Genomic DNA, 27,869 nt, shown 5'->3' with positions numbered 1-27,869 from the left:
CGAGAGTCCCTGAGGGGAGCCGGGTGTCAGTCGTGTCCCTCAGGGTACCTCGGTGTCACTGAGGGAGTGTGAGCGTCACTGGAGGGGGACACGGGCACGGCGCTCGCTGAAGGCAGCCAGGGCCGCTGAGGGGACGCGGACGCGCCCTCAGGGACACGGCAGGGCCGGGCGGGTCCCCGCTGCGCCGCCGCCGCCCACTCCCCGCCGCAGGGAGCGTTTCCCAGCCAGGCGCGGGCGGCCCCGCCCCGCCGCTCCCCTCAGCCCGGGCGGGAACTCGAACCCGCTGTGTCCAAGCCTCCGGGCGAGGCCCGGGCGGCCTTGCAGAAGCCGTGTGGGAGCTGCCCTGGGGCTGCCCTGCGCTGCTACACACGGGGCAGGATGGGGCAGCGCTGTCTCAGGACTAGTTTCACTAGGGGTAAGGCTGGAGAGGCTTAGAGAGAGAGAACTTCATGGCAGAGGAATTCTGGAATTACCTGATGTGCCCTGTAGGGCATGGCATAAACATTTGGGGGTTAAAGATGAGGTAATCACTGGAGAGTGAGAATAATGAAATCGGAGGTAATCTGCTGAGGACATGTAGTGGATGTTTAAGCAGGAAAATTTGAGGTGATCTCTAGGAGACAAAATTACTTTTGAGGAAAATTCTGAGTAATTTCTAAAGGGCACATAGAGATAATTATGGGACCAAACCTGAGATAAATGTTAGGGGAAAGAAAGAACACTTGGGGGGTAAAATCTCAGGTTATCTGCCTTCCCACCACCTCGTCCCTTGCCCCAGCAGGGGAGCTTTGCCCTCCCTGTCCCCAGCCAGCCCAGCCTGGCACCTCAGGGCTGTCCCCAGCCTCCTGCTGAGGCCCGGCCTCGAGGGCTTCTGCCGCAGGCCTGGCAGACGCTGTGGGGAAGCGCCAGAGCAGCCGGCTGTCAGGAACAAAGCGGCTGCCTGGGAGCTGCTTGTGGCCTCTGACACCCAATTCCTCAGGGCTTCCCAGTGCTGCAGCCCCTCAGGAGCCTCCTGTTGTTCTGCCAATTGACAGAGGTGATTTAAAGGCACCTCACCGGAAATAATGTTCTTGTTGTACTGTGAATACTAAGGATCTGTAAGATCATGAATTGCTCATTCCCTTATTTGTGCTACGCCAATAGAGCAAGAACTAAATGATCTAAGTTTTCTATTAATCCAGTTGTTGCTGGAAGGGTCCCATCTCTCAGTCTCAAAGGTATCCCAAAAAAATCACTTGCAATGCGTTCTATAGTTAGCTGTCTAAATACATAACCATTGCAAAGCAAACACATCCATTGTCTCTCCTTTTCTTCCCTTTTAGTCACCCTCCACCATAAATTAAAGCAAAGTGTGCAAACAATACATATTCATGGTTGACACCTTAAACCATGTTTACAGCACTCCCACCATTTCCCTTGTCTCTGGACACTTTCAACAACAGGTGTTATCAGTCTCAGTTTCTGAAATTGCAGTTCTGTAACCAATTCTATTAATGTCACTTGCGGTGACTCCGGAGGAAGTCTTCGATCCTTCCAGGCCATTCCCACTGACTAAGAAGATGTCTTATTCTTTTCCATCTGTGTTCTTCCGCCTCCGGGTTCAAGGGAATTGTGGTCGGCAGCCACTCCTGAATCCCTAGTTCATTCTTCATAAATCAGGGTTAATAAAAAAATCAACTTAAATCCTACCATATTCTCACATTACTCTTGTTACTATGTCATAAATGACACTCTTACTCCAGTTTTCTGTAAGAAAAGGTCTGTCTAATTTCAAATCCTTCTTAATTTTACTTTTAAATCCCCTGGTGTTGAGACAATTTTCCAATCAGGTATTGGGCCTTTCACTTGTGAAGCATGTGTCCAAGCCCTTTCTGCTGCTCCAACTGCAGTTTCCGTGGTCAGGAGAACTAAAAATGGTCCCTCCCACCGTGGCTCCAGGCTTTCTCCCCTGCATCATGTGATTAATACATAATGTCCTGGTGGAATAGAATGGATTGGAAAATCCAGGGGAGTTGTTTGAGCTAAACCCCCTTTTTCTCTTAACTCCTTTAAATTGTTTGCAATAGTTGTTATATATCCCTGGATGGTTCTATCCCCAGCTAACGAGGGGTCCATTGTCATACCCTGAGGATAGGGCATTCCATATAACATTTCATATGGTGAAATCCCGGTCTCAGAATGGGGCTTCGTTCTGATATTTAATAAAGCCAAAGGGAGACACTTGGTCCATGGCAATTTAGTTTCCATCATCAACTTAGTTAATTGTTGCTTAATGATTTGATTCATCCTTCAACCTGTCCTGAGCTCTCGGGATGGCATGGAGTATGATATTCCCAGGTAATTCCCAAGGCCTGACTCAAATCCTTAATTATCTTAGAAGTGAAATGTGTACCCTGGTCTGAATCAATAATCCTCACTAATCCAAATCTTGGAATTACATGTTCCAACAATATTTTAGCCACTGTTTGAGCTGTAGCCTGAGCCACGGGAAATGCTTCAACCCACTGAGTTAATTGATCTATTACAACTAACAAATATTTCCACCGGCCCACTTTAGGCAATTCCGTAATAAAGTAAGCCTGGATCTTTTCAAATGGCCTGTAGGCCATTTTGCATCCCCCAGAGGGAGGGCTTCTCAACACCTTTTAATTCACCTTCTGACAGGTGAGACACCCCTGGGTAATTTGTTTACCAATTTCAAATATCCCTATTCACCCATAGAATGTTAAAAAGTGATCACAAAATGCCCTTGTTTCCCAGTGTGTCCGTCTGTGCAAGTTATTGAAGATCTGACGTGCCACTGGTTTTGGCATCATAATCCTACCATCAGGAAGAACCCATTTTGCCTCTTTCAATGTTGCCTCTAATTTCCTTATGGCTGCCAGCTCTGCTAGCGAAAAGCATAGTGTCTCTTGCTGAATTTCTGTTTCTTGTAGGGTCATGATTTCAGTACCCCTTCTCCATAGGGCAGCTCTTTTTGCTTCTTCATCAGCTAGGTTATTTCTTCTGACTCTAATATCCCTCCCTCTCTGGTGCCCCTTTACATGAGCCACTGCTATTCTCTTCGGACCCTTTAATGCTTCAAGTGTCTGAACTATCAATCCCTCGTGTACTAACCCCTTTCCTTGAGGGTTTATAAGACCCTTTTCTTTCCAAATTTTTCCAGAAGTATGTACTACACTAAAAGCATATGTGGAATCCATATAAATTATCCTTCTCTCCCTTTTACTATTAATAATGCACGGAGTAATGCACACAGGTCGCAAGCTTGTGCTGACCAGGATGGGCTAAGGAGACCAGACTCCTTTACCTCAAGCTCTTCCCCACTGATTATAGCATAACCTGATTTTCTTTTCCCACTCACTCCCTGAGAAGACCCATCTATAAATAACTTCTCCCCACCTTTGTAACTCCTGCTCTCCCAAATCTGGATGTATTTTTGTTTGTAACTCTATAATCTCTATGCAATCATGTACCAGGTGTTCCCCTGGATCCCCATAAAGAAATTGAGCAGGGCTCTGCACTTGTGTCTTTTCAATTCTAATTCAGGGGAGGTAGTCACAATAGCCTCATATTTCAGTATTTAGCTATCTGATAGCCATTTCTCAGCTTTTTGTGTTAAAATTCCCCTAAGATTATGAGGGGTATATACTTCCAAAGGCGCCCCAAAGGTTACTTTCTGGGCCTCTTCCACTAGCAACGCAGTCGCTGCCAAAGCCTGGAAACACCTTGGCCAACCTTTACTAAGTGGATCTAAGAGTTTTGAATAATACCCCACTGGTTTCTGACTTCCTGCCCAGTCTTGACTCAGCACTCCATAGGCTGTGTGCTTGGCTGTATTTACAAATGACTGAAAGGGTTTGCCCAGATCCGGAAGACTTAATACAGGAGCCTGCAACAGAGCTTCTTTAACCTCTTCCAATTTTTTCTCATCCTCCCTAGTCCACTTAAAATGGTTTGTAGACAATTTTTCATAGAAAAATTTCACTTGTCCACTAAATCCTTCAATCTACTTTCTACAATAACCCAAAAGACCTAAAAACTATCTTATATCTCTTTTTGGTTTTGGGGATCCCATGCTTAATATTCCTGAAACTCTTTCAGGGTCCAGCTGTTTCTTTCCCTTACTGATCCAATGACCTAAATACTGACTTCTGACTCCACAAAGTGTAATTTGGATCTGGATACTTTTAGACCATTCTCACCTAAAAAATTCAGCAAATCAATAGTACTCCTCCTAGTTTTCTCCTCAGTTTCCCTTGCCAATAACAAATCATCGACATACTGTAACAGCTTCATTCCTTTGGGCAACTCGAAAGATTTCAAGAGATTTTCTACTGCTCTCCCAAAAAGATTGGGTGACTCCGTGAAACCTTGCAGTTGCACCGTCCACCTAAGCTGTTCCCTTCTACCTGTATCCAGATCTTCCCACTCAAAGGCAAAATAATCTCTACTGCCCTCATCCAAAGGGCAAGTCCAAAAGGCATCTTTCAAATCCGCTACACTGTACCAGGTGTAATTAGGGGGCAATTGACTCAACAAAGGATATGGGTTAGCTGCTATGGGAAAATGAGGAATAGTTCTTTGATTTATTGCCCTTAAATCTTGAACCAGTCTGTAGCTCCCGTCAGATTTCTTTACCAGTAAAATGGGAGTATTATGGGGTGGCATGCAAGGTTCTAATATTCCTTGCCGTACTAAATTTTCAATTACTAGTTTTAATCCCCTCTGCCACTCCAGTGATATTGAATATTGCTTCACTCGGATTGGTATTTCTGGATTTTGTATTTCAACTTTAATGGGTGGAATGTTCAACCTCCCTACTTCAGCTGAATGCCAAATGGTATTATTGATTTCCAGACTATCCTCTTCAGATAAAGAATATATTTTGAGTTTTCCTTCACAGGGTTTTATCTGTATTCCCAAGGCTATTACTAAATCTCTGCCCAACAAATTATTCTCAGCCTCCAGTAGCAACAATAAATCACTCACTCCAAATCTGTCATCTGTCTCTATTTGCACCCCTTTAATTACAGGAAATGGAAAAGCCTCATTTTAAACTCCGATTACTGGAATTTTCTCGCCTCTAATCTTACATCCCTGTGGTAATTTCCTTACTGTTGACCTAGAAGCTCCTGTGTCTACTGAAAATATAATTTCTTCACTATGGGGACCTATTTTTAACTTTATCAAGGGCTCTTCTGGTGGTGTTTCAGTCCCCTTCACTATAGAGAGCCTCTGACCATCCTAATCTCTCTGAAAATTTTTCTCATCTCTCTGCTCTTTCCTACAACTTTTTTGTAGGTGTCCCTTTTTATGACAATAAAAACAGGTGGGTCCTGTACCCTTAAAAGTAGGGCAAGAATTTTGTAAGTGTCCCTTCTTGTGGCAAGAAAAGCACGTGGGTCCTGTATTTCTAAAAACAGGACCCGACGTCTGCTGTTTGTTCTTTCCTGAGGGTTTTTCTGTATTCAAAGCTGCCTGCATTTCTTTAACTGCTGCCACCAAGAGTCTTGCATCTGCCCTCTGCTTCTCCTCATCTCTCTTTACATACACCTTCTGTGCTTCTCTCAGGAACTCCTGAAGCCCCCTGTCCTGCCAATCTTCTAGTTTCTCCAGCTTCTTCCTGATGTCTCCCCAAGATTTTGTCACAAACTGAGGTTTCAAAAGAACCTGCCCAGCTGCAGAATCAGCATCTATACCTGAATATAATTGCAAGTCCTCCTTTCATCTCTCTAACCATGCTGCCGGGGACTCATCCTTTCTTTGATGCTCACTCAAAGCTTTTCCCATATTTTGCCCCCTGGGCATTGCTTCCCGAATTCATCGAATAATTATCCACCAAAGATCATTCACATTCTGCCTATGCCATTCATCCTGATTATTCCAGTTTGGATCCTGAATAGGACATTTCTGATCACCCTGCTCTGGTCCCTGATGTTCTCTGTCCCAAATCCGCATCCCTGTCTCTCTGATCACCTCTTTCACTCTTCTCTGGTAAACAAAATTCCTAGGATAGATGTGGCAGAGAGAATAGGGACAGGCGATCTGAAGATCTCGAGCTGTCACGGAAACCCGATAGGGCCCCTCTCTCCCCTGAGTCCCAGAGATAAGGGATAGCCACAGGAAAAGAGGCCAAGAATGTAACCCCTCCTAACACGGCCTCTACCCAGTTTCCTTACTAAACATATAAGGCAAAAGTTAGACCCCAGAAAGGAGAAGGAGAACCAAGGGTATATATACCGAGGAGAAAACCAATAAAGGGCTCTTGGACCGTCTATCATATTGATGTCTGTGTGTCCTTAGCCCGAACGGCCCAAAAAGCATTGGGTCGTCGTGCTGCATTTCCTTGGAACCAGGTCGTCACGCCTTATAAGGCAACAGATAGACTGCAACTCCACCTAGCTATATGTGTTTGATGCCAAAAACTCATCCAACTATTTTGCCTCTCCAACAGGGTCCTCTATCATCTCACCCATCTCCTTCTTATTCTCCCTGACAACCCCTGTATTTATGAGAGCACTCACATAACTAATAGGTGGTCCCTGTCCTGCATTTGCCATTGGAACCTCAATCCTGCCTAAAGCCAGAGGGCTTGGCCTCCCCCACGGCAACAGGAACAAGATTTGGCAAGCAGGCACTGGAGCTCAGTGCCTAAGGCTGAGGGGCCGCGGGCTCCAGTCTCGAGCACAGGGAGGGCACAGGCCCAGCCCCACAACTCCTGGCCTCAGAGCCCTGAAAGGCCGGGACCAGGGTTCCACGCCTGATGCCAGGGGATCCCTCCAACCGCCCACTGAGGAAGCGCCAGAGCAGCCGGCTGTCAGGAACAAGGCGACTGCCAGGGGGCTGCTCATGGCCTCTGACACCCAATTGCTCAGGGCTTCCCAGTGCCCCAGCCCCTCAGGCTCTCCGCCAGCCCGGCCAAGCTGCCCGGCAGCAGCGCCGCAGCCCCACAGGAGCTCCAGAGGAGCCCCAGCCAGAGGCACCTGGGAGCCCTCAGCAATGCAGCCAGCAGCACACGGCCAGGAGGACACGGATGGTGCTTCCTGCCTGCCACAGGCCTTGTGGCCATCTCCAGGCACTGCTCCCGCAGGGATCCCCGCAGCTCCGGCCCTGCCCACCCGCTCTGTCGGCAGCACAAAGGCTTCAGCAGAACCACCACTTTCCAAGGGGCTTCTGGCCATTGTCGCTGCAGCACTGCACGCCTGGGCAGCTGGCTGAGTGCAAGCACCATCTTCCCCCTCCTCATCTGTGCCTTGCGGACGCAGGACAGCAAAAGAAAAACCCTGGAGTCTGTGTATTATAACGCATCCTATATTTACAACATTAAAGAAAACAAAAAGGAGAACATTCTTGAAAAAAAAGAAAATCCCTAATTACTGAGGTAGCCCCAACAAAAAGAGCCTCAGGATCAGCTCTCCACTGGTGTCCAGCAGCTCAGCCTGCGGAGACGCAATAGATGAGGCCGAGCTTTCCACACCCTGCGCAGCTGATCTTGCAGCCTCTGGAACCTGGAGATCGGAGCCTGCTCTGCTGACCTGAGGATGCACAAGGTTTCAATGGCCAGGCTTCCAACTGCGAGGCTGATGTCATTGGCCATTTCTTCAAGGGCTGCAAGAGACAGAAACAGAGCCACGGTCAGAAGCTGGACTAGTGTGGGGATACGAGCAGAGCCCCCTGCCAGGGCCATCCCAACCAGCTCTTGCCATGGCCAGGAGGGAGAAGGGACCAAGGGGATCAGCCTGAAGCTGCTGGCTACGGATCCTCCACGTGGCCCTGAAATCTGTGTGTGCTCTGCCCAGACCAGCCTTTGTCCGCACAGGGAGCAGAGCCCTCCACAGCCGGGGCAGGGCTTGCAGGTCTTCACCCGCCAACTCTTGCTGTCAGCCCGCTGCCCTCACTCACCACTGTAGATCATCAGGTCCTCTCCTGGCTGCCCCCTCATGCGCCGGGCCCGGCCATTCCTGTGAACACAGAGCCTGTCACGGCGGCAGCGGCACAGCTCCCTGCCAGCAGCGCTGCCAGCGCTGCGGCCACACGCCCGGCTGGCCCGGCAGGGCTCAGCCCGGGCCCTTGCCGCACGCTGCCGCCCAAGGGCACGGCTGCCAGAGGGCGGCAGCAGCGCCCGGGCCAGGCGGGGCTCCACGGCGCCGGGCCCGGATGGCGCTGCCGCGGCAGCGGGCGGGGCTGGGGCCGAGCTGCGGCGGGCCGGGGAGGGAGCCCGGCCTCGTGGCTCACCCATGAACCTGATGGCCGCCTCTCGCAGAGGCTCCTGGGGGCTCTCCAGGTAGCGCAGGGCCCGGCGCAGCTGCTCGGCCGCTTGGCTCGTGTCCTCTGCCAGCTGCAGAGAGCAGCAGCAGGGAAGGCTCGGCGCGGGCTCAGCCCCTGTGGCGGGCGCTCCCTGCGCCCAGCCCCGGCCTCCCCTACCCGCACAGCCCTGAGGCGCGGCCAGCAGCCGCTGGCGCCGGGCTCCGCAGGGGGCAGAGGGCCGGCTGCTGCCCGGGGAGCCGCGGGGCCGCCCCGCAGCTCCGCCGCGCCGGGGCTCCATGGGCACCCGGCTCGGGCCCACAGCAGCCTGGAGAAGAGTCCGCGCAGCCACTGGGTGCAGCAGCGGGCAGGGGCACAGCTGCCAGCCCCGCACACTGAGCACCGTTATCAGGGGCCTTCTCCAGGATGAGGCTGGGGTTTCTCTGTCGTCCTTACCAGGCACTTGCTGAACTTCCACATTTTCGCCTCCTTCACCAGCTTTTTGATGTCCCTCCTCTTCAGGAACTTGGCTGCACAAAGCAGCGTTTCCCGAGAATACTGAGAGCAGCAGAAACGTGGAGATGGCCCCACAGCCCAGGGCACAGGAGCATCCCAGTGCCACAGCCTGGGGGAGGCTGCAGCCTGCAAGGCGCCAGGATAGGAGGCAGCCCAACCCCCTGCCAGGGAGACAGCAGCCAGCCACAAGTCCTCACCTCAGCAACAATCTGATTCTCATCATGGCAGTGGAAGTAGAGTGGCAGCAGGCTGTGGTGCACGGGTGACTTCAGGGCATGTTTTCCATCTTCCGATAATAACTCCAGCATCTCTTGAAAGACCATCATGGAGCTCAGCTGCACCTGGCTATCATCCTGTAGGAAAGCAAGAACAAAAGAGCTCAGCATCAGCTGCTTCGGGCCCAGCAGGGCACAGGCCTGCATCTCTACAGGGCACCAAGTGGAGATGGTGCCCGAGCAGCAGCCAGTGGCCGTGGCTGTGGGCACAGAGCCTTACACGGTCAAAGAGTGGCAGGAGCGCCTCAGCCAGCTGCAGGGCGAGGGAGCTAGGTATTGGGGTACCATTATCCAGGAATAAATATCTGAGTAGGAGAATGGTCATCCTGATCACGTCGCTATCATTTTCCTGCAGAAGCTCCACAAGACTTTCAGTCAGGCTCCACATTTTTTCGGCCTGTGTGGAACACAAGTTTGTGAAAGGCCACCCTGCTCCAGCAGGGCCTAGAGGCCAAAGCCTGTCCCGAAGCACTCGGGCAGCTGAAGCGGGAGGCAGGAGAGCTGGGAGCAGCTGCCCCGGCGCCAAAGCCCAACCAAGCCCAAGTGACTGCGTTTTCCAGCCCCATGCTGCCGGCAGGGCTTCAGCCACTGCCCCCTTCTCACCATCAAGGGATTCTTGCCCAGCACCACGAGGCCTCGGAGTGCCAAGTGACGTCTCTCCCCATCCTCGCTCCGCAGGTTCTTTGACATGATCTCCAGAACGCTGTCACTGCATTCCCTCAAGTCCAGGCACTCGAGGACCTGAAAGGCACAGGGCAGTGCCAGGGCACCCGGCCAGCAGGAGTCCGGAACCGCACACGGCTGGGCCCAGGCAGCAGCACAGGGCACGGGCACGGTCCCAGGCAGCTGCGGCTACGAGAGGGCAGAGAGCTGGGAGGCAGCTCAGCGAGGCAGCGCTGGCCTTCCGGCTCACCTCCACAAGGAATGCCAGGGCAGGGAAATCCCAGTACGGCATCTCTTTGCTGAGCAGGCTGAGCAGGTAGAATGCAATCCCACAAAAAATGTGTATGGATGACTGGCGAATTTCTCTGCCAAGAGGAAAAAGGAAACAAGACCCTGAGCCAGTGGGGCAAACCTCTGCCAGGAGTGACGCACACAGTTCTCATCTTTCCTCACCACCCTCCCAGCAAGGGCACCTGGGCCATTTGGGAGTTGGTTGCTCCAGATCACCCTCCTCTCCCAGGCTTTTCCAGTCTGCTTGGCCATCCCTCAGTGACAAGGGCCTCTGGCCCACAGCCAGAGGGACAGTGTGGGGCACCCTGGGCACAGAGCACAAGTGGCTGGAGCAATGGGGAGAAGGGGGTCTCACCTGGCCAGCAGACCCACGGCATAGTGGTGGGTGTCAGCACAGAGCAGCGTGTCCCAGGCACCCTTGCGTTCCATTGCCACCACCACATCCTCACAGTGGAGAAGGCAGAGCAGGGACTTGAGGGTCTGCACTGCAAAGCTGTGTGCAGAGCAAAGCCCAGGTCACACTGGGAGCACTGGCTCCTTCCCAGGCCACGTGGCAGGGACAGGATCTCTAGGATGGAGCACCTGTTGGGGCTGGTGGCAATGCCGTGTTCTTCCTGGCATCCATTCCAGAAGGTATCCACCTCCTCTGGCATATCCAGAATGCTGAAGAACACTTGGAAGAGCAGGTGCACAAACAGGCATGGGAAATACACCTTCATTATATGGGGGATACAGGGCACCTGGAGGATCTTCCACATCACCAGAGTTGCCTGCAAAGGACAAAGGCCCAGAGAGAGCGCTCAGTGCCGAGGTGTCCATGTGGCAGGGCCCGAGCATGGCAGGGAGAGGCCCGGCGAGACACAGGGGGAGCAGGAGGCCTGGTGGCCCTGAAGCTGCACCTGGGCCAGGTTTCAGGCCAGCGCCTGAGGCAGGGAGATGCAGTGGGGGAAGGAGGATGGAGAGCTGCTGGAGAGGCAGCCTTGGGGCCAGCAAAGGCCACTTGCAGAAACTCACAGCCAGGGCAAAGACACCCGTTTTGTCCCCATCGGAGGTGCACGTGCTGTGCTCCGGCCAGTTCCCCAGCACATCCAGGAGTACCAGCTGTGCCAGCTCCGCAGTCCTGCTTGAGCCCATGATGGTTTTCCACATGGTCCAAGCAGCTCTGCAAGGTTAGAGCTCTGTCTCAGGCGGGTCTCAGACACAGCACTGTGGCCTGGGCATCTCTAAGGGCCCAGGCTGACTGCTGGCTCTGCCTCTGCCCACTGCCCCTGGCCAGCAGCACTCAGGCAGCCCAGCCCTGCAGCACTGACCCCTGTGGGGTGTCAAGGGAGCATGGCAGCAGGCTCAGGGGAAGGGCTGGGAAAGGAACATGCCAGAGGGCTGGGAAAGGGAGCAGGCAAAAAGCCCTGGAACTCTCTGTTCTTCGGACACCTGGGACAGGCTGTGCAGGGTGATGGGCTGGGGAGCCCTGAGCCCTCTGGCCTGGTGGGCTCCATACCTGTCACAGGACGGGGCCACACGCAGGAGCGTCATTACTGCATCATCTGGGTGCGCTTTGGTGAGATTCAGCAGGGTCTTGTCCAGCCTGTGCTCGGCGGAATCATTGGCCAGGAGCCACTGGTGGATGTACCTCACCATGGCGGGCACCTGGAGAAGGCACATGGAAACTTGGAAAGCTGCCAGAGGGAGCAATGTCCCCAACTTCTCCAGAGAAGTGCTTCCATTCCCACCGCAATGCCATGGCCTCAAAGGCTCACAGGCACCAGCAGATGTGGCTTGGGTCGCCATGTGACTCATGGGGGAACGGAAGCCTGGCCTCAGGCTGCTTACTTGCTCTGGCTTGGAAGCACCGTTCTCCACAAGCAAATCTAGCAGGGCGGCACTGGTCTCATATTTGAGGACCTCTGAGTGTGCCCTGAGCCCAGCGCCCATAGCCCTGGCCTCTTCCTGCCGAACACTCTTGATGAAGTCGCAAACGAGCTGTAGGAGAAGGGCAAGAAGCCAGGGATGTTCCATGGAGTGCTCCACACACGGTGCTCGGCTGAGCAGGGACAGCAGGCCCAGCCCAGGTGGGCATGGCTGCAGGTACCTGCGCTGTTCTGCGGAAGCGGCCACGGCTGGATTGCTGCTCTTGTGTGCGCTCCACGGCTACATCTGGCAAAGAGCGAGCACAGCCAGAGCTGAGGGGCTGCGGGAGAGGCCGGAGAACACAGCCCAGCCCTGCGCTCCCCAGGCAGGGACAGCCCCGGGATGCCCCAGGGGGATGGAGCACGGCCACTGCGGGGTGTCTGCCTGGGCCCTCTTCCGTCCTGTCCATGGGCATGTCCCCAGGGGGTGGGATGGGATGGGACGGGATGGGACGGGACAGGACGGGACGGGACGGGACGGGATGGGATGGGATAGGATGCCATGGGATGGGATGGGATGCCATGGGATGGCAAGGGGTGGGACCAAGCTGGCTGAAGGCTCCAGTCCTACGGCCCAGCTCTGCCACTCACCCTCCTGTGGTGGATGGAGCGGCACCACCACTTCAGTCTGCTCTGCTGGGGCAGCTCCAGGGCCTTCTTTCTCCTCCTCCAAACAGGCCATCTTGGGTACTCTCGGGGGTCTCTGCTCCATGTCAGTGACTAGTAGGAGCTAGTTGCAGGATAGAGGCCTTGGAAAAGGTCCAGGGCACCAAGTCCCAAGCTCTGCCCTCGAGGGCACTGCCAAACAGAAGCCTCGGAAGGCCACGGGTCACCAGGTCCTGTGCTCTGGCCTCGAGGTCAGCTGCAGGAACAACGCCTCAGAAAAGCTCCGGGTCAGACAAGAACAAGTGCGCTGTGCGGGGGCTCCTCACAGCACTGCTCTGTCCCGTCGCGTGCTCAGAGAACTCTGGAGTGTTCTTATCACTTCCAGCTCCTATGTCAGCACGTGTCACAAAGGCCCTTGGATACCCCGTACCATTCCATGCCACGGTGACCGTGCTGCAGTGTGTCACAAAGGGCCCTTGCACACACTGCCACCTGCCCTGGGGCCGCCCCCAGCCCACCCAAAGTGGCCCCGGTTGGCAGGAATCCCTGGCCCCAAGTGTCTAAGGCAGCCCGACAGGATCTTTAGGAAGCGCTCAGCCCACCAGCAAGCGCTGCCCTGCTCTGCGGGCTCAGGGCAGCAGAAGGAGCCCCCAGGGCTTCCAAGGCAGCCGCGCTGGCAAGGGCACGGGGCCTTCCATGGAAGCTGGCACGGCCTCCTTGGGACACATCCCGGCTGCTGGCCATCCTAAAGCCGCGGCTGTGACAGGCACAGGGAACGTGTGGGCCAGGGCACCAATGCTGCTCTGAGCCCCGGGGCCCGGGCAGCGCTGCCATCAGCAGGTGTGGCAGAGTCCCCGCCCAAGCAGAGCTGCCACCCCCCGAGCCCTGGCAGCGCTGCTGCCCCTCTCCTGCCCCAGAGACCTGTGCCCCGGGGGGCTTCTGTGCCACAGGGAGCCAAAGCCCACGTGCACTGGGGGCTGTGCTCCTCCCTGCAGGGGCTGTTGGCAGCAGCACCTGGAGCAACTGCTGGCAATTCTTGGTCTCTGTCAGATGATGTTGCTCTTTCCTGGAATGATTTTTTCCATAGCTGGAATTAGCTGCAGTACAAAAGCACCAACAGCTACTCAATTTCACAGGACAGAGAGACTCTACAGAGCCACTCGCATGTCTCCTTCGACTTTTCTGTGTGTTTTTCATGCATCCTTGCATAAAAAAACAGGCGAGTTTAAAGTTTAATGCAGCATTGTTTATATGTCTAGCTGAGGCCAGCAGCTAATATCTGGAGCATTGCGAAAGTGCAGAGGACAGACATAATTCTCAAAGGAGAAGGAGAAGGTGTTCTGTGTCTCTGTGTGTGGTGCGATCACCCTAAAGGAGCAGCCAATGGAAGTGCTGAAAGTAGACTTGCTGTTCTTGAGCACGTTCCTGAGCAGGCTCTGGTGCTGTTTCTGTGGGGTCAAAAGCTGCCGGGGCAGCAGCGACTGCGCAGCCCCGCGGGAGGAGACGCGGGCGCCCTCGCCATGGTGGCAGCAGCTCTGTGGGCTCAGAGCTCTGTGACAGGAGGGCCGCGGTCACGGCACCGTGGCCTGGGGAGCCACCAGGGCCCGGGCTGGGTGCCAGCCCTGCGACTGCCCCCTGCCCTTTATCGGCAGCACCCAGACAACAGCCCCTGCTGGTCCCCTGCCCTCGCTGAAGGTGCAGACACCGAATACTGGGCCCTGGGCCTGAGGCCATGAGAGGACAAGTGACCCTTGCAGCCCTGGGGCCTCATTGCCTCCTTGTCCCTGCTCAGCAGCCTGGCAGGGGCCGCCCCATGGTCCTGCCCTTGGCATTGCACATCCCCACATACCAGAGCCCATCCCGGGAAGAGCCCTGAGCAAGGAGGAAGGGACAGGATCTGCCTTGATAGGGGCTGGGGCTCAGGCCTTGGCCCTTTGCATTCCTGAAACACATCCAGGTTTACTCAGCACCAGAGACACCTTTCCCTTGCTTGTTTCCACCTGTCATCACTGCCTCCAGTGTTCTGCTCTACCTGGAACCTGGGGACACATTCACATGAGTTGTGTCCCTCCTTGGGACCCATTAGAAGTTAAAGAAAGTTTGAAATTTGAATCTGATTTGGAGTTCTTGAGAAGTTCTTTGAGGATACTCTGAGGGACTGAGTCTGATGCAAAGAGCACCAAAGCCCCAGGGGGTCATTAAAGTCCTTGTGCTCTGTCTGTGCTGCTGAGCTGGGCCGGGCTCCTGGCCCAGAGGCAGCTCCTGGCAAGGGCAGCGCTGCAGAGAGACAGCTCTGGCCAGGAGCAGCTCCTGTGCACAGCCCAGCAGGGCTGGGGCACTGCCAGGGCAGCTCAGGGACACCAGCAGGGCACAGACAGAGCTGACAGGGGCTCAGCACTGGCAGGGGCTGGGGGATGTCCCAGAGGGGGCTGTGTCACAGCGGCACCTCTGTGGCTGTGTCCTAGAGGCACAGAGCAGCTGTGATGTCAGCAAGGGGCTGTGTGACAGCACAGAGTGGGCTGTGTGAGGTCATAGGTTGGGCTGTGACATCACAGAGTTTCTTGCGTGAGGTCATTGAGTAGCAACAGCATAATAGAAGGGATTCTGTGTGACATCACAGAGCAGGCTGTGACATCATGGCACGGCAGTATGACATCATAGAGCAGGCTGTGATGTGAAACTGTGTGCTGTGACATTACAGAGTGTCAGTATGGCATCACAGAGAGGATTGTGTAACATCATGGAGGGGGTTGTGACATCACAGAGTAGGATGTGAGGCCATGGAGTAGCCTCTGCCATCATGGAAGGTGGCTCTGTGACATCAGAGAGTGGGTTGTGACATCACTGGGTGACTGAGCAACTTCACAGAGCCAGGTGTGACATCACAGAACAGACGGTGACATCACATGGTGACTCTGTGACATCACCAAATCTTCTTCTGTGACATCACAGTGCAGATTTATATCACAGAATGGTATTCCAGCACTGGCCCTCTGATATCATGAAAGGGCTTTGTGACATCACAGAGCAGTTGTGTGTGTCATCACTGAGTTGTCTGTGACATCATAGAGTAGGCTCTGTGACATCATAGGTTGTGACATCATAGAATGGATTCTGCCATCACAGGGTATCTGTGTGACATCACAGAGGGGATGTGACATCACAGAATGGCTGTGTGACATCCCAGGGTAGGTTGTGTGATATCACAACATTATCTGTGACATCACAATATGGGCTGTGGCATCACAATGGGCTGTGTGACATCGCAGGGGCTGTGTGACATCACAGGGGCTGTGTGAGGTCACTGGGGAGGTCACTCTGCCCCAGCCCCCCTCACAGCTCCCCAAGAGCAGTCCAACGCTGCTTGTGCACAGCGGGGTCCCCTGTCCCCCCGGGTCCCCCCGTCCCCAGCGCCGCAGCCTCCCCCAGAGGATGTTCCACGAGATCGACCCCAGAGCCTGACACGGGGACGGGGGGCCGGGGCCCTGGGGGGTGGGACAGGGGGACAGGGACCCCCCGGCAGTGTCCCCGTGTCCCCCAGGGCCGGAGCCTGGGCCAGGGCTCCTTCACCCTGTTACGAACAAGTGCTTGAGAGCGCTGAAAAAATCCCCAGCAAGGGATCAGCAACAACCAGATTTAATATTAAGTGACAGCACCACAAAATTCCTTGGCAAGAGTCACTCTGCTCCTGACTGGACACTTCAAGCACACGAAGGAAACAAAGCAACAACAAAACCAAACAAAATCCAGGCAATCAAACCAGAAAGGAACCGAAAACCGCCCCTGTGTGTGTGTGTGTGTGTGTGTGTGTGTGTGTGACACAAGGACAGTGAGGGCAAGGATAAAAGGAATGTGGCCCAAAAGCTTAACAGAGCTCAAACTTAACAGGACTTAACTTATAACTTAACCTTAACTTCCACCTTAACCTTAACTGATACCTTCAACTTCACAATTTAGCAAAAGAACAGAGCTTATCAGTATTTAACCTATGACCTATGACTTTGCAATTTAACAAAGAAATAACATTTAGCAGTATTTAACTCAGCTTATAACTTATATTAAACATAACTACTTAGCAGAAAAACAACTCTTAACAACATTTAACTTAGGTTATTCCTCATGACTTAACCTCACTTACAGGTCTGACTGACTCAGCTATCAAAGGCACTCCAACTCCTCCAAGAGCATCATTTCTGTCACTTTTCCCCAGCACAGGCACTCCTGTGTGCACACAGACACAAAGAGTCAGTGCAAGGCACCTGTGAGAAATTCCCCTGAGGGGAAGAAATACTCCCTGTGGATGCTTTGGCATCTCCCCAGTGGGTGAAGGGTTGAGCCTGGAGGAGTGGGGGGATCGGCCCAGGCTCCGTCGTTGTTCAGGATCCCCGAGTGCAGCAAACGGGAGAGTTCCCGGCTGGGAGAGGCCCCACTCAGAGGGAGTTGCTGGCCCAGGAGAGCTCCAAGGGGCTCCTTTTGCAGCGCTGTTTGTAGGGCCCCAAGAGAGGGGCTTCAGTCCCAGCAATGGTTCCTCCTGGCCGCACTTGGCATCAACAGCTTTCTTTGGCAGTGTGAGCACAGGAATGTTGTGCCACTGAGGGAACAAAACCAGTTCCCAGGGCTGCTCCTCCAGAAACCAGGAGCTGGGGCGGACAGTGTTTGTGCTGAGCTGCAGAGGAGCTGAGCCCAGGGGCTGTTGACCAAGGCCAAGGCCCAAGGAGCATTTCTCAGCTGGCAGGGCGGCCTGAGGGCGGCAGCAGCGCCCGGGCCAGGCGGGGCTCCACGGCGCCGGGCCCGGATGGCGCTGCCGGGGCAGCGGGCGGGGCTGGGGCCGAGGTGCGGCGGGCCGGGGAGGGAGCCCGGCCTCGGGGCTCACCCATGAACCTGATGGCCGCCTCTCGCAGGGGCTCCTGGGGGCTCTCCAGGTAGCGCTGGGCCCGGCGCAGCTGCTCGGCCGCTCGTCTCGTGTCCTCTGCCAGCTGCAGAGAGCGGCAGCAGGGAAGGCTTGGCGCGGGCTCAGCCCCTGTGGCGGGCGCTCCCTGCGCCCAGCCCCTGCCTCCCCTGCCCGCACAGCCCTGAGGCGCGGCCAGCAGCCGCTGGCGCCGGGCTCCGCAGGGGGCAGAGGGCCGGCTGCTGCCCGGGGAGCCGCGGGGCCGCCCCGCAGCCCCGCCGCGCCGGGGCTCCATGGGCACCCGGCTCGGGCCCACAGCAGCCTGGAGAAGAGCCTGCGCCGCCTCTGGCAAGGGAGCGGCATGTGGGGTGCAGGCTGGCACCCCTGCGTACAGCACTTTACATGGACTGACTCCAGACTTCAGACCTTACAGAACATGCTTTTGAAATAAATGGGCAGGAGATCTTCCTCCTTTTTAATGCCTTTATTAAGAAGTATCAGATCAGGTATGGAGAAATCCACGGGTTGCGCCCTCGCCGTCGTTGCTCCCAGGCGTGGCACAAAGGAGGAGGATGATGCAGCTTTGTCCGCTGGTCTGCAGACAGAACTGGGGACTCTGTCCTCACGGGAGTCGTTGAGTCCTTGGTTTGTTTGTTTAAAAACCTGGGGGGTCTCTTTAATCAGTTTCTTTTCAGGTTAGGGTGAGAAATAAAAAGGTCCAAGCAGGTACGGGAATATGCTCCCATCCTTAGACGTCACTTAAGTCACTTGTTGGCTCCTGATTTTAGGGGTTTTTCTTGTAAAAACTGTAAAACTGTAAAAACCCAAGGTGCACTGCATTTCTTATTTGCATACTGGCTCCGATGTCACTCCTATTTTCTTTACCTCGGAGGGGTCTGTCCTGGCAAGTGGCCAGCATCAGGGAAACAATCAGTTAATCACCCGCCATTAACGGGTGATTAGGGGCTTTTCTTCGGCAGCGAAACCAAAGGAGTCTGACCCGGTCTGACTTGGTTTTTTTAACTCTGAAACTTAAAAAAAATACAATTTTCTATTCATAACAGCTTTCACAGTTCCATTCACACAACAACAGATCTCTAGAGCTTTGGGCAATCACACAGCAGGTTCTTGTTTCCATGTGGCAGGATTGTAAAAGTGCTGCCACCTCCTTCGAAGCATCTCCTTCAGAAGCCGCTTGGAGCAGGGCCACAAGAACAGCCATTCATAGTCCATGCACACACGCACAACTCACATAGCTCAGCAGAGGAAAGACAGGAGGGGTCTTTGTTTGATGTATTCCAGTGAAGGTTTATTGCATCCACCATGCCAAAGGGATCAGGGACAAAGGCCTGGCCATGGGGTCTGCACAAGGTTAAGTAGGGGTCAGTGGGACACAGGGGCAGCACCAAGGGCAGGGCAAAGGGCACTGGCCTACAGGGAAGACGGGGCTGGCCACCAGGGGTACCACAATCAGTGAGGAAACAGGGAAAGGAAAACCAGGAGACTTTGGGACATGTAGGGAAAGGAAATGGAGTGGATCATTGTGTTGCAAGGCTCCATGGGGAAGTTTTCTCTTTCAGCCTAGGTGGAGACTCTGGTATATTCTTCCAAGGCAAGGCCCTTGGGATTGCTCTGAAGGGTTCAAAGGATCCCAAAGGTTTTATATAGGAAGGAATGAACAAAAAGCACAGTTTTCACATCCAAGGCAGAGAAATGATTAAGGGAAAAATAATTTCCAGCAAGGAACCTTATCTCAAGAATGTATGATGCAAGCTAACTGCCATGTGAATGAGTGAAAGCCTGGCTCCTTTTCAGCAGGAAATATTTCCCCATGTAAACAAATAGCACTGCTACTGTTAGTGCTGGATCCCCCAGGATGGTGTCATGCACAGCATACAGTACAGCTGGGTCATGAGATGCAGGGAGAAAAGAGCAGCAACCTCTCTGAATGTATCATAAGGATATAAAGGCAGCAGGGAGCATCCAAAGAGGGGAATGAAGATGATGAGGGGACAGGAGGGGAAGCGGTATGAGGAACAGCTGAGGTCAACTGGCTTGTTCAGCTTGGAGAGAAGGAGGAGGAGAGAGAGAGAGAGGAGGTCTCAGCATTGTGGAGGATTTTGTGAACAGCTGGCTAGCTGACAAAGGTCACACTGACATAATACCGTTAGTTAAGGAAGAATGAGATAGGTATAGAAGCCAGCAGTCAGTGTCTAAATCAGGCAAGGGCACTGTGCCCTTGGTACAACATCAGGATGGGGAAGAGGGTCGTTAGTTAGAAATATGAAGAAAAGATGAGAACAGCTGCAACATAGTAGTCACAAGAATGCTAAGGTAGGCGTCGTTAGCTGATGAGTAACTAACCAATAATGAGCTCGCCTTTTGCAATATTAGCCTCATTAACGCCAATATAAATGTGTGTGCCTATCAATAAAGTTCTGAGATTTGATGATCACTCATATTCAGTGCCGCATTTCTTCTGCTGATCTCAACCATGGTGACCCCAGATGTGATACCAGTAGTGGCAACCATGGTGGGTCAGTGAACGAGTTTGAGTCCTATAGCAGCAAGGATGGCGAATAATCACCCCTGCGAAAGCGAAAGGTGCCGCGCCCTGGGTGACCTTATAGAAAAGCCCGGCCGATACGTGCTGCCGAGACCTTGAAGGGCTGCAAGAGCATTGACGTTCTCAAAAAAGGAAATGGAAAGGCAAGCAGCATATGATTTATTTAATTGCTTTTTAAAAAAGCGTCAGGTTAAGGACATAGACTTGCAGAATGAGCTCCCACAGTTGTTAACTTACAGGCATGCACAAGGGTATTTTCAAAATCCCCATACAGTACCCGAATTAACAGAATGGCGTAAGTTCGGCGACAAGCTGTGGGAGGCAGCTATAGATGAGGATAAAACTGCAAGGAAGTTAGGAAAGCTATGGTGAGTCGTGCACAATGAGTTATTACAACATCAGGTAGAAAAGAAAGCTGCGCAGCAAGCTAGCGTAGCATATGATAAGAATAAGAGTCATGGGGACTGCTCCGACTGTCCGTTACCCCCTACCACATCTACAGTCATTTTGCCACCAACAGCGGCTCCTTCTTCAAGCAGCAGCTCACCCCCCGCGGGTACTGTAACAGCACCGTCCGCACCGCCTGTGCCATGGCCAGACCCTCCGTCTCCTCCTCCTTGTAATGAGCCGATCCCTGGGGCAAAAAGTGACCTAGCGGGGGCCATTGCAAGGGAACGAAGGAAAGCATGGGTGGCGGTAGCAAAAGAGATCATGGATTCGGGGGATAGTGGAGCTATAGCTGCAGCAATGGAGGTTGCTTGTCCGGCGGTATTTTTGCCTTTTGCGGTGGGTGGGTATGAAGCCACAATTACAGCCTTGGACTGGAAGCTGCTGTCACAATTAGGGTCCACAGTTAGTCAGTTTGGGGTGACCGGTGAGCCCACAAAGCAGATGCTTGATTATATCTGGGGGAGTCAGGTATTACTGGCAGCTGATTGCAAAGGAGTAGCGAAGCTTTTCTTCACTCAGCATCAGCAGCTCTTGTTTAATGCACACTGGCACGCACTTTGCCAGGAATGTGTAACGACACAACGGCAGCAAGGCGACCCGTTACACGGAATAACCCTGGATGAGCTAATGGGTTCAGGACCTTTTCTTCGTACAGAAGCGCAAGCGTTAATTGGTGCTGAAAAATGTCGGGAGGCTATGCGCTTAGTACAGCTGGCCATAGACAGGATAAAAGAGCCAGGCGGGGTCCCCTCTTATACGGGAATAAAGCAAGGAAGAGATGAATCATTTGGATCTTTTATAGATAAGGCAGCCGCTGCTATCGAATGGGCGGGAATCCCTGACTTTATGACAGGTGCTTTACTGAAACAATGTGCACTCCAGAATAGTAACCAGGCTACGAGGAACGTATTAAATACCCTAGGAGCTAATTGGTCTATAGAAGAAGCGTTACAACAATTGGCAAATATGCCCATAGGGAATCAAGCGATGTTAGTAGAAGCTATTAAGGAGTTAGGAGTAGGATTACAAAAACAAGCGGCAGCTTCAGAGTCAGGTATTAGCTGCTCTTGCACCCCTACAAGCGGCGGCAACAAATAAGCCACGGGCTCCATCTCTTGGCCGATTTAAATGTTACCGGTGCGGAGGCATGGGACATACACGACGGGCCTGTCAGACAGCTAGCGTCTGGTGCCAGAGTTGTCGCTCGGATACCCACAGCACCAGAGCTTGCCGACACCGCTCGGGAAACATAAAGACGAGTGCGTTCAACAGCCACCGCGCCCAGACACAAGTAGCCACTGTCAACACCTCAGCCCAGCTGCACTCCAGCCAGCCATTGCCGGGAGCCTCGGGCTGGATGTGGCAGCCTCAGTAGCGGTAACACTGATGACCACCCAACCGGGAAAGGTACCGACTGGAATAAAGGGACCAATCATCATTGATGGACAAGCTATGGGAGCTTTGCTTCTGGGACAATCATCGGCCACCATGACGGGATTATTTGTTTTAACTGGAGTAATAGATGCTGATTATACGGGGGAAATTTGTGTCACGGTACATATTCCTTTTCCACCGATACGAATTGAGAAAGGGCAGAGGATAGCCCAATTGGTTCCAGTGGAGCAGATTGCTAAAACATTGCCCCCTCGTCAATTAATGTTGAGGGGAGAACGAGGCTTTGGTTCCACTGGAGGACTGTAGCAGGCACAGGGCCTGCATGGCCTCCTTGGCGATCAGAGGCCTGAGAGCGACGAAATACCAAGTCAGCATGACTAAGGCTTTAGAAGCCCCTCTCTTCCGTCTCTCGGACCCTGTTTATCTCCCTGTAAACCCATAGGTCACTTTCCCCTGACCCTTACTATTGGACAGTTTTCAAAACCCCTGTAAGGTATAAAAACCCCTAATTCTGCCCGGTTCGAGAGAAGAGCTGTCACTGGACCCTTCGCGGAGACCCGAATAAAAGAACCCTGCGGAACCCATACAGCACTTCTCCCTCTCTGCGTCTGCTGCGGCGGCACCTAGGGCGGCGGCACAGGCAAGCTGAAAGAGCTGAAATCACAAAAGAGCTGGCTGCAAATCACTATAGCTTGCCTAGGTTGCCTGAGCCCGCCCCGCGCTGAGCTATCCTGGCCGGCCGGCATTCCCTGCTGGGCTTCTGCCCTGAGGGTAATGGCCCGGCCATAGCTGACGCCCGAACAGCGAGGGGCCCCTGGACCGACATCTGAACCGCCGTGATATTCTGGCCGCGGAACTGAATGCCGGACCTGGCATCTCAGAGGAGCAGCATTTCTTCTTGAAATTGTCACTGCCTCCGTGCTAGAAATCCTGGAAGAAGAAGCTCTTCGTTTTAGAAGGACTCTTCTGAAAAGGAGGCTAGCCGACCCTCACACCGACACCTGGGCATGTGAGTGTCCGTGGAGGCTGACAAGCAGACGACCCCCAGCAGAACTTTGACCCACAACTGGCTGAAGAGGTGTAAGTTTAAAACAGCCTTTCTTGCGCGCAAAATACTTTTTTCCTTGGGTCCTTTTTTTTGGGTTTTTTTTCTTTTTTTTTCTCCTTTTTCTGCTGGTGGGGAACGGGAACACGGGAACATCAAAGCTTAGTACATTTAAGCGATCCCAGAACAAGAGAGATTTATATTTACTAATCCTAGAAATCCTATCTTCTAACAACTTTTCTTTTTCTAAAGGTAACCTTTCAAAAACTAACCTGAAAAAATTTATAAAGTGGATTCTCTGCCACTTCCCAGATACTAATACACAGACTATTACCTTGGACTCCTTTTGGGACACAATTGGGACCACGATATATAAGTTTCAAACTAACCAAGACTTTTCTGTAACCCAGTTTTTACCTATATTTCACGCTATCATTAAAGCTGTAGAAAAAACTAACAAAAAGATAGTAACTTCAGGGCTAACTTCTGTTGAACAAAACGGGAAGCTCTTATCTGACTCAACAGATGTCTTTCTTTCAAATGCTAATCGAGCAGAAAACACTCCCTCCACCCTGGATTCCAGTACTCCTCTGGGTCCTAGCGTCCTGCCGTCTGCGCCGCATCCCCCGACCCCGCTGCGCCCACGGCCCCTGCCCACCCCCTCTATCCCCCCGCCTGCCCCTCGGGAGCCACACCCTGCGCGCCTCCTTGCTCTGTGTTATCTCCGAGAGCATCTGCGCCAGTTCCCGCCGGGACTGACCCAAACCCCACCCCTCCCGCTGCTCCCCCCGGCCCCGCCGGGCCCCCTCCCACTCCCTTTGCCGACCCTCCTGTCCCTGCCGTGGCCCCCCCCACTCCCTCTCCCGCCCCTCCCGCCCTCGCTTCCCACTCCACCCTCACGTCTTTCCCTGCCCCCGGCACCATCCCTGCTGCGGCAGGGGATCAGCCCGCCTGCGTATCCCGCCCCCCCCCACCACTGTGCCTTTGCCTGCTGCCAGAATCGTTCTTGCCCGCGTATCCGCCCCAGACCCAAGCCTCCCTGTATCCGCGGCACCCTCCTCCAGTCCCGCCACCTCCTCCATCCCGCACCTCCCCTGCCCCCATGCCCACTCTCTGCAACCACACACCCACCCTCAGGGACCCCCGGTCAGGACCCCCCAGACTTCCTTCAGTTCTGCCCTCCCTCCCCACGCCCCCCCAGTCCTGTGCCTGTTGTGCCACGCATTGTACCGCCACTCCAGCCCTGTTGCCGCCCTGTAGCCACGTTCTGCCATGTGCTGCCTTATACCCTGTCCAGCCACACGCACCTCTGCCAAGTGTTGCTCCAGCCTGCCGTAAGAAACAGAAGGCAAGGCCTGATAGCTCTCACTTCTCGTCATCTGATGACAGCAGTGACAGCGATTCTGATTTGGAAATAGAGTATATTGATCCGTGGGCAAAAATAAAAATGGAAGCGACGCAGGCAGGGGATTGGCAATTAGGTCAGAGAATTACTGCCTTTCCAGTAGATTATAAGAAGGGCAAAAGAGGAGGTGCTACTACTAGAAAGACATGGGAACCTATTACAAATAAAGAACTTGTGCAGTTAAGAAATACAGCCAAAGAACATGGTAGAAGTTCACATATTTTTAGAAATTTCCTAGAAGCTACGTTCTCAGCACATGTTTTGGTACCCCACGATATTAAAAATATTTCCCAGTGCCTCCTTTCTCCCGCCGAGTACATGCTTTGGGAAAGGCATTGGAAAAAGCAATTAAAAACATTATCAGATAACTATGCTGCAGATGCTGATAAGTCAAACTTTACACTCGAACAGCTGGCTGGTGAAGGGGATTTGCAGAAACCCTCTGACCAAGCTGATACTTTACCTAAGGCAACACTACAAGACATGGCTATAGCAGCAAAAACCTCCTTACTCCTTACCCTAGATGACGCTACCCCTACCCAATACTTTTCTACTGTTAAACAAGGAGTAGATGAAAGCTTTATCAAATTTGTGGATAGAATTAAGGATGCTCTGGAAAAACAGATAGAGAGCACAGAGGCAAGAAAAGAACTGTTGTGTAAACTTGCCATGAGTAATTCAAATGAAAAATGTAAAGCAATTCTGAGAGCCTTACCCTTAGACACAGAACCTACCATAGAGCAAATGCTGGAAAGCTGCACACGCCACCTGTCCACTGAAGATACAGTGGCCCAAGCAGTTACTAAGGGTGTTGCAGAAGAAGTTTCTAGTGCATATGCAGTAATAGCTTCTAAAGACCAGGTCCGCTGCTACTACTGTGGAGATTTTGGACATTTTATAAAGGACAGTCCAGAGAGGTCACCTCCCAGGTACCCTTGCAATTTCCACCAAAGGCCCCAAAATCAGCAGAACTATCAGCCACGTCCGGGAAACTTCCATCGGAGCGTGGTGGGGCCCCACGCAAAGACACCAAATCAAAGGCCATCCAGACCCAGTCACGCACCATCCCAGGAGATTCCAGACCACATGAGGAGGATCCAACACACGGAGCGATACCGAGGGGAACCCGCCGGCAACTGGTAACTGCACTGTCCATTAACTTTAAAAATGACAATGTTTATCGTGTTCCCACAGGCAAACGTGGGCCAAAAGGTGGTCCTTCTAACATCCTAATTATAGGTGATTCTCTCCATAGCCCAAAGGAAATATTTCTTGTTCCAGAAGTACAAACAGTGCACCCGGGACAAGAAATCTTTGTCCAGGTGTACTGCACAGACTTACCTTATTTTCTTCCAAAGGGTACCCCATTCGCACAGGCCTTTCTACTCCCTAAGAATCACAGGGAACAGCTTCCTCTCAACCCCACAGCAATGTGGGCACAAGTTGTGGGACCGAGTAAGCCTGTCATCGAGTGCAGTCTTACCTGCAGAGGAGAGAAGGTCCACCTACCAGGTGCAGACGTGACCATCATCGCTTGCTCAGAATGGCCAGCACAGTGGAATCTACAACCTGTGGCAGGCATGATTACAGGGATCGGTGGAGCTACAGTTTCCATGCGGAGCAAGAACAACATCCTCGTTGAAGGGCCTGAAGGCAAGTTGGCAACCATCCACCCATTCGTGGTAAGGGCCCCCATCACCTTGTATGGACGGGACATTTTATGTCAGTGGGGAGCCTCCCTACGTATTCCCAGTCCGGATTTCTAATTGGGGCCACTGAGGAGCGCGCACTGCCAGACACTCCTCGTCTCACCTGGAAATGCCATAACCTGACCTGGATCGAGCTGTGGCCCCTCTCTAAAGTCAAACTGCGTGCACTACATGCCCTTGTGGATGAACAGCTCACCAAAGGCCACATCGTAGAGACCACCAGCCCTTGGAATCCTCCAGTCTTCGTACTGCAAAAGCCTAGAACAGACAGGTGGAGGCTCCTCCACGATCTTCGCAAAATCAACGAGGTCATCGAGGACATGGGTCCCCTCCAGCCTGGCCTGCCCTCACCATCGATACTGCCTAGAGACTGGACACTTGCTATCATTGATATTAAAGACTGTTTCTTCAGCATCCCGCTGCATCCCCAGGACGCTCCACGGTTTGCCTTCTCCGTCCCCTCTCTTAACAGAGAGGCTCCACTCAAAAGATATCATTGGTGTTATCTTCCTCAAGGACTTAAATCCAGTCCCAGTATATGCCAGTGGTATGCTGCTCACATCCTGTCTCCTGTTCGGAACCTATTCCCAGATGTGATCATCCATCACTATATGGACGATATCCTGGTCTGTGCACCAGAAAAAAAGTACTTGGACAAAGCGGTTAAAAGGACTATTGAAACCATAGAAAAGGCAGGATTCGAGATCCGTGAGGACAAAATACAGTACACCAATCCATGGACTTACCTTGGACTCCAGATCCGGGAAAGGACCATCGTACCCCAGCAGCTCACCATCCGAGACGACCCAAAAACCCTGAGAGACTTACACAGTCTGTGCAGATCCATCAACTGGGTACGTCCACTGCTAGGAATTACAACAGAGGACCTCGCTCCACTGTTCAACCTTCTTCGGGGCAAGGAGAATCTGGACTCTCCATGCACTCTAACACCAGAGGCCCAAGATGCCATCACCAAGGTCCAGGAAGCCCTGTCTTCACGCAAAGCCCATCACTTCGAGCCCAGCCTGCCTTTCCAGTTTGTCATTCTGGGAAAAGCACCTAGGTTCTATGGACTGATTTTCCAATGGGACACTCAACTTCGAGACCCTCTACTAATCCTGGAGTGGATCTTTACAAATAACCAACCCACAAAGACAATTACCACCTTCCAAGAAATTATGGCACATTTAATAAAAAAGGCTAGAACTCGCCTCCGCTCCCTTGCAGGGTGTGAGTTCACATGCATATATTTGCCAATGACCACTGGGGACCTGGAACATTTGCTCCAGACCAATGAGAGTCTCCAGTACGCCTTAGATAGCTATACAGGCCAAATTTCAGTGCATATCCCAAAACATAAGCTTTTTAATCGTGGTGTAACATTTCATCTGACCCCAAAATTAGTCCAAAGTAGGACACCTCTCAAAGCTCTAACCATCTTTACGGATGGCTCAGGGTCATCCCACAAGTCGGTAATGACATGGAGAGACCCTAAGACCCAAAATTGGGAATCTGACATAAAAATAGTGGAGGGATCTCCACAGATTGCGGAATTAGCAGCTGTTGTCAGAGCCTTTGAGAAATTCAAAGACGAACCTTATAATCTGGTCACAGATTCAGCTTATGTTGCTGGCATAGCTATGAGAGCAGAACATGCTCTTCTCAAAGAGGTTGCCAATCCAAAGTTATACCAATTGATTTCTACACTAACACGCTTAATTTCCCACAGAAAACAACCTTATTATATAATGCATGTGAGGTCACACACTGACCTCCCAGGTTTCATTACAGAAGGGAACAGGAAAGCAGACACCTTAGCCATGGCAATAGAGACTGCTAATGTCCCTGACATCTTTGCCCAGGCAAAGTCGTCACACTCATTTTTTCATCAAAATGTGCCTGCCCT

General features: G+C 52.9%; 3 protein-coding genes across 5 annotated transcripts in view; all 3 read right to left on the bottom strand.

Annotated features, from left to right (window-relative positions):
- The window catches only part of LOC135308490 (maestro heat-like repeat-containing protein family member 7), a 166,226-nt gene that overhangs the window by 70,206 nt on the left and 68,151 nt on the right, over positions 1-27,869 (bottom strand). The gene's annotated exons all lie outside the window — the stretch shown is intronic.
- Positions 1-27,869, bottom strand: part of LOC135309327 (maestro heat-like repeat-containing protein family member 7) — a 122,861-nt gene that overhangs the window by 68,138 nt on the left and 26,854 nt on the right. The gene's annotated exons all lie outside the window — the stretch shown is intronic.
- Positions 9,483-12,134, bottom strand: LOC135309325 (uncharacterized). Its single transcript, XM_064435475.1, has 8 exons — positions 12,082-12,134; positions 11,823-11,972; positions 11,491-11,639; positions 11,007-11,154; positions 10,575-10,762; positions 9,952-10,066; positions 9,642-9,779; positions 9,483-9,518 (listed from the first exon to the last, which is right to left on the bottom strand). The coding sequence occupies exons 2-8, from the start codon at positions 11,922-11,924 to the stop codon at positions 9,483-9,485; spliced, it is 876 nt and encodes a 291-aa protein (XP_064291545.1). The 5' UTR covers positions 11,925-11,972; positions 12,082-12,134.

Source organism: Passer domesticus, chromosome 10 (assembly GCF_036417665.1).
Source record: "Passer domesticus isolate bPasDom1 chromosome 10, bPasDom1.hap1, whole genome shotgun sequence".
NCBI lineage: Eukaryota > Metazoa > Chordata > Aves > Passeriformes > Passeridae > Passer > Passer domesticus.
This window is presented reverse-complemented; position numbering and strand designations above follow the sequence as displayed.

Excerpts from the sequence above, each read along its gene's own strand:
- LOC135309325 (XM_064435475.1), bottom strand. The coding sequence starts at position 11,924 with ATGGGCGCTGGGCTCAGGGCACACTCAGAGGTCCTCAAATATGAGACC. Across the intron at positions 11,640-11,822 it reads GTGCTTCCAAGCCAGAGCAA|GTGCCCGCCATGGTGAGGTA; the intron begins GTAAGCAGCCTG and ends TGCCTTCTCCAG. Across the intron at positions 10,067-10,574 it reads ATTGCCACCAGCCCCAACAG|AGAAATTCGCCAGTCATCCA; the intron begins GTGCTCCATCCT and ends TCCTCTTGGCAG.